The sequence below is a fragment of the Sinocyclocheilus anshuiensis genome, unplaced genomic scaffold (genome assembly GCF_001515605.1).
Source record: "Sinocyclocheilus anshuiensis isolate Anshui unplaced genomic scaffold, SAMN03320099.WGS_v1.1 scaffold91, whole genome shotgun sequence".
Taxonomy (NCBI): domain Eukaryota; kingdom Metazoa; phylum Chordata; class Actinopteri; order Cypriniformes; family Cyprinidae; genus Sinocyclocheilus; species Sinocyclocheilus anshuiensis.
In genome coordinates, this window is record NW_015552636.1 from 340,548 (window position 1) to 346,950 (window position 6,403).

General features: G+C 39.5%; 1 protein-coding gene across 4 annotated transcripts in view; it reads left to right on the forward strand.

Annotated features, from left to right (window-relative positions):
• Positions 1-3,473, forward strand: part of LOC107666717 (interleukin-2 receptor subunit beta) — a 20,384-nt gene extending 16,911 nt beyond the window's left edge. For all 4 annotated transcript variants that reach the window (XM_016458145.1, XM_016458146.1, XM_016458147.1 and 1 more), the window contains 3 exons: positions 305-410; positions 1,423-1,531; positions 2,825-3,473. In XM_016458145.1, coding sequence (XP_016313631.1) covers positions 305-410; positions 1,423-1,531; positions 2,825-3,463 — 854 coding nt within the window. In that variant the 3' untranslated portion in view covers positions 3,464-3,473. The remainder of the gene's footprint in view (positions 1-304; positions 411-1,422; positions 1,532-2,824) is intronic.
• The last annotated feature ends 2,930 nt before the right edge of the window (positions 3,474-6,403 follow it).

Consider the following 6,403-nt stretch of genomic DNA (forward strand, 5'->3'; position numbering starts at 1 on the left):
ATTCTGTATGATTTATAAGCTTGTTTCCTCATGGGGACCTCAAAAATGTCCCCACAAGGTCAAAATTTACTAGTATTACTATCCTTGTGGGGACATTTGGTCCCCATAACGTGATAAATACCAGGTACACACACACACGCACGCACGCACGCACGCACACACTCACGCGCACGCACGCACACACACACAGACACGCACGCACACTCACGCACACACACACACACACACACACACACACACTCACACACACACGCACACGCACGCACGCACGCACACACTCTAACGCTCTCATCTGCTTCTTCAGAGATCATCCAGCTGGAATCGTCTGTGGCAGGAATCACGCTCACAGGAATCACTCTGGCCACCATATTAATCTTCACCATTCTCATCAAGTGCAAGAGAATCAAAAGGTGAGTGTGACGCTGCTGATGCCTGATGCACCTGGGAGGAGTCTTCAGTGAGTTCACAACACAAACAACAACTATAACAATAACGATAATGATAACTATAACTATAATGCTGCTAATAATAATAATGACAATAACTATGATGACAACGATAACATTAACTATAATAATTAATATAACTGTTAACTATAATGATAAATATAATGACAACGATAACTATAATGCTAATAATAATGATTTACAAACTATGACAATAATTATAATGATAACAATAACTATAATGTTAACTATAACGATAATGATAACTATAATGACAATGATAACGATAACTGTAATACTACTAATAATAACGGTTTACAAACTATGACAATAATTATAATGATAATTACTATAATGATAATGATAACTATAAAAATGACAATAACAATGACAGCTATAATGATAACTATAACAATATATATAAGGATAACAAAAGCTAAAAAGTAACAATAACTATAATGAAATAATAACTATAATGTTAACTATAATGATAATGATAACTACCAATAAAGATAACTGTAATGATAATGACCTAAAACAATAATGGCAATGATAACAGTAACTGTAACAATAATGATAATTATAACGATGACTATAGCGATAGCTATTACTATAGCGATACCAGTAATAACAATAATGATAACTATAATTACAACACAATAAAAACTACAATAACAAAAAATAACTACAGTGAAATGATAATAACTACAACTATAATAACTATAACTGACTATAAAAATAACTTTACACTAATAATAGCAACAATAACGATAACTAACTATAATAATAACTATAATGCAACAATATATAAAAGAGCTGACTTACAATTATCCCACATGACCTCTTAAGCAGAAAATGATTGTAAATTATTTCAGTGAGGACAAAGAAAGTGTCAGGTTATATGAGATACATTACATCTGTTAGGATCTGTTATAAAGAGTGTATCTGAGCACAGAATGACAGTATTGGGCCACAGGAATGTGGCTTCTTCACCTTTCAGGGTCCAGAAGAACGGTTCCACGTATATTCCTGATCCCTCCAAATTCTTCGGTGATCTGAACTCGAGCCACGGTGGGAATTTCACGGTGAGTCCCGCGCATCAGATAAAAGCAATAAGCCCCAAGAAGCCGTGGTTTACAGTGAATTTATAACAGCTAAGGGTTGTTGTTAGGTACTTTAGCTGTTATAAACTCACTGTAAACCACGGCTTCACGGGGCTTATTGCTTTTATAAAACGGTTATTCCATATACATAGTAAGGTTTCACAAAGTAAAACAGAGGAAATAAAGTGTAATGATATTGTTGGGGACTGCCCCACTGAATGCTGGTTAATAGTTATTGACCGCTGCAGAACTCTTGTCAGGGAGTCGAGTCATCATATTGAGTTTGACCGTTTATTGCACAAGATTTGACCATATACACATGTTAGTGTATTTGAGGTAGTTTCTGAAATAAATAAAACAACAGATATAAATATTCATTGTTCAAATATAACCAATGACTCAACATCACAAATTCTATAATAAACAACTTTGTAAAGTGCACTGATATATAGAATATAAACTGAGAAATATATCAGCAATATCTCTGTGAGAATAACAATCTGCATAGTAAGATTACAAACAATGAAATATAAGTTATATATAGAAATGCGACTGTATCATTAATACAGATGGTAGTAATAATGGTCGTTGAAAGGTATTATCACCATAAAAATGTTACCCTTAAATGTAATACAGTTGTAAACATGAACAATGCACACTGCGATGCTAACGGGGCTAAGCCGCTCGTTAAACAGGATCAAATTACACTCAGAAAGATCGCTAAACTTCAATAACATCATAAACACTGTCGAAGTTAACACAATTGTGGTACACTGTAATAATCTAGGTAATTAACAATATACATCGAAGTAACTCACTTTGTCACGCACTTTCTCTTGCACATAAACGCTGCACCTGTGTGAGAGCACGCAGTATGACTGCCGTGCTGAGGTAACTTAGTGAATAGGCAGTTACGCTAAGACCGTACATGCGGTGAACCCTGCACTACGTTATTTACGTAAGTCATTACTGAAACATCACGCAGATCGCAAGTCTTAAACTTAAAGGGAAGAATTCATAACAGATATTAATAAAAACAGTATTCTTCCACCAAACAATGTAGTTCCTCAGAAACAGTTGTGGTTGCAACAAAGTGGTTGCCGAGCAACACACAAACGTAAACAAAGGTGTATGTTACTTTGTAGAGTCATTTACAACAGCTTTGAACGCGGCTCAGCCAATCAGAATCAAGCACCGGAACTATCCGTTTTATAAAATCAGACACGCATTGGTTTTCGTTCAGTTCTGTTTGATAACCCACGTTCTCTCCATCAGTCTTGGCTGGGGTCGGTTTTAGTGCACGAGAGCTTCATCAGAGTGGACACCGAGTTCATCAGTCCGGTCGAGGTCCTGAAGCTGCAGGACGCCTGCGAATCCCGCGGCTCGCACAGAAACAGCGGCGGCCCGCAGGACGGATGGGATGACACCGCCAAATCCTCCAACTTCTCCAACTCCACCTACTTCATGTCCCAGAGCTCCAAGGGGCCAAGCGACGCTCTGGAGCCCTGCTCGGCACACTCCTCCTACGGGCCAGCAGGGGGCGCCGCTGACGTCGCTCGCGCCGCTGGAGAGAAGCACACCGAGGAGCTGGAGTTCTCTCTGGAGAAGCTGAGGCAGGACACACAGAGTCCGGATTCGGGTTTCGCCGGCGGAGCCGAGGACAGCATGGAGGAGATGGAGCTGCCCAGTCCTCTGGGCTTAAACCTGGCTCCGCACCTGCCCCAGGACCTGCCGGCGCCGCAGCCCAGCAGACACCCGCTCATGTGCCTCCCGCGCACGGATCTGCTGCTGCGACCGAGCTGCTCCATCCCTGCATTAGACCTGGACCTCCTCAACCTGGACCTGCAGAGCTCCTGCGGGCTGATCGAGCCCTCGAGTGGAGATTACATGCCAGTGAAAAACCTGCAGAGTTAAAGGGTTAGTTCACCCAAAAATTTGAATTCTGTCATTAATTACCTGTAAGATCTTCGGAACACAAATGAAGATATTTGTGATGAAATCCGAGAGCTCTCTGACCCTGCATAGACAGCAACACAACTGAAATGTTCCTAGGTCCAGAAACGTAATCCATGTGACATCAGGGGTTCAACCGTAATTTCACGAAGCTACGAGAATACTTTTTGTGCTCAAAGAAAACAAAAACAACTAGTTTATTATGTTAACGTAAGCCGCAGCGTCATGCGCATGCGCTGTTTACATGAAGTGGAAGCAAGCGCATGCATCGTGATACTCTCCACAATGGAAAATATTATAATAAGTACTTATTTTTGTTTTCTTTGCGCACAAAATGTATTCTCGTAGCTTCGTGAAATTACCCTTGAACCCCTGATGTCCCATGGATTACGTTTCTGGACCTAGGAACATTTCAGTTGTGTTGCTGTCTATGCAGGGTCAGAGAGCTCTCGGATTTCATCACAAATATCTTAAATTGTGTTCCGAAGATGAACAAAGGTCTTAAGGGTTTGGAACGACATGAGGGCGAGTAATTAACGACAGAATTTAAATTTTTGGGCGAACTATCCCTTTAAGGTCATTGCACACCGAGTCTGAAATTCTCGTACGAAACTTTTGCACGGTAAAAAATAAATACGACCTCACGTTGTTGTCAATCACGTTTACACGCTGCCTCCCGAAACTTTCGTCTGTCATAAAAAAATTCGGATCGGGTTCGATTTTCTGCGTTTTTCGCAATTTGAAAAAGAAAAGAAATTGAAATTGGTGGTCTTCTTTTTAATATGTGGCTCTAGTATCGCTAGCAATCACACTGACATCCTAAATGATAATCCCGCTGCTCCTTCCTCTCTATATCTCAGGATTGGATGGACCCAATATTTCCTCTTTTTTTCTCTCTCTCTTTTGAAGAAGCGAGAGGACAACAAAACCATCCTCACTGCATGAAGACTCCATTTTTGATTGTTTTGCGATTTTTTCGAAACGGATTAATTGATACGCATCAGACTCAGTGTGCAAGGTTTCTGTGCGTGACGAATTTTTAGGATGAGGAATACGAAAAAACACGTACGAAAATTTCTCTCAGTGTGCAGGAGCTTTAGTGTCACTCAGCAGCGGATATAACATTATGAGAGCGGAACGCGCTTCGGGTTACACAGAAATGGATGAGCTCAATCTTTAAAAGACTAGGAATATAGATTCATATGGACAACTGTTATGATCCTGGCATGCTGTTTATTTGTTTCGTTTTGCACTTTCATTGCATGGAAAAGAGCGGCGTGAACATTCTTCTAAACATCTCCGTTTGTGTTCCACAGAAAAAAGAGAGTTATTCAATTGCTGGTTGCACAAACCACTTGGACTAGTCTTAAAAGTTAGTCATCTAAGTTTTTTCTTCAAGAAAACTAGACTTTTTAAAGGTAGATTGGACTAATTTGAATCCGAAACCACTTGGTTAACGGCTAAGTTGTCAAATTAGTTCTTAAGACACAGTTTTAACATAGTGGCTATGCCAGGTTTGGAACGAGATGGTGCATAAATGATGAGAGAAGTTTTGCCTGTTTATTACTCAGCATAAAGTCTTGATGTTTACTATGGATTTCTCTGGTTGCTGCATGACTGATGAGTTAGTGAAGGCGGTTCTGTGCTGATTTATGTGCAGGACAATGTGAGAGTCACTCCTGATCTCCGCTGGTTTGTGTGACGCAGAACGAGCGCAGGATCTGCGGACGAAACCAGGTGAAACACAAAGGACCGTTTCCTATGTCTTTTCACTAAAATTCTACCGTTCAGTTTACGTGGTGCGACAAAGGAAATCTAGCTGTTTAGAAAATTAGTCGTTTCAGATGAGACGATTTATAATATTCTACGCCCTGAATGTTTTCATAAGATATCATTTCTATTTATAAGATGTATGGCAGCAGGGACATTAAGGCTAACATGAGACAGAAACACACAAGCAGAAGTGAAACGTTCTGTTGAGTGGCTCGCACTTATTAACAGTTATTATGTTGTTTGTTTATTGTATGCCATTTCATCTTGGAGTTTTGCATTCAGACGTATGTTAAAATGATGATGTCTGCTGCTTTGATGACTGTAAGAGAAGCCAGTAGTTCTCAGCGATCGCAATTTGCTGCTAAATATATTAAAGCATATTTGTGCTCTGTTTCTGATTAGCTGATTGACTTCAGATATAGCTGTTTAGTATTGGTCAGTTAGATCGAGTAATGCTGTTCTAAAAGTTTGTTTTTTTGATGGGCGTTCAACAGCATTGTTTCTGAGGTGAATGAGAATGACAACAGATAGATTTCTCCTGTCTGAGGTATTATAGACCTACGAGTGTTGTTGTTTCACTGCTGTGTGTCAGGTACTGTAAGAAATGTGTTTAATAAAAACATAAAAAAGGTCAGAAATAGAGATGGCAGCAACCAAAATAAAAATGGTGAAAAATTACTTTGGGGAACGGGATCGTGACAATATTTTTGCACTTCAGTGATGAATGTTGAATGCATTTTTTGTTTAAAATAGTTTTGAAATGAAAAAGTTGCAGTTCTTGTATGGATTTATTTCATTGGCAGATAAAAGGTGAGCTGTCTGCATTGGTTTCCTGTCTGTCACAACTTTACATCATTCCTATTAGGTCTGTTTGAGGTGCTGTTGTGTGCTTGGAGAAACTTTGGCAATTTCTGTCATTTCTAATGATTCACCACAACCTGAATCTTCTCTGTTTGAATGCCCGTGGTTCAATGGATCCTCAGAAATGGTTTGTAATGCTCTGATGCATCAGTGTTTTTCTCAGCTGTTCCGGGATTTTATTATATCATGGACTGGTTGAAGAAAAATTACAATAAAATGTCTTCTCACAGGGTGACTATACATGAATGATTTCAGAAGTATTGAGTT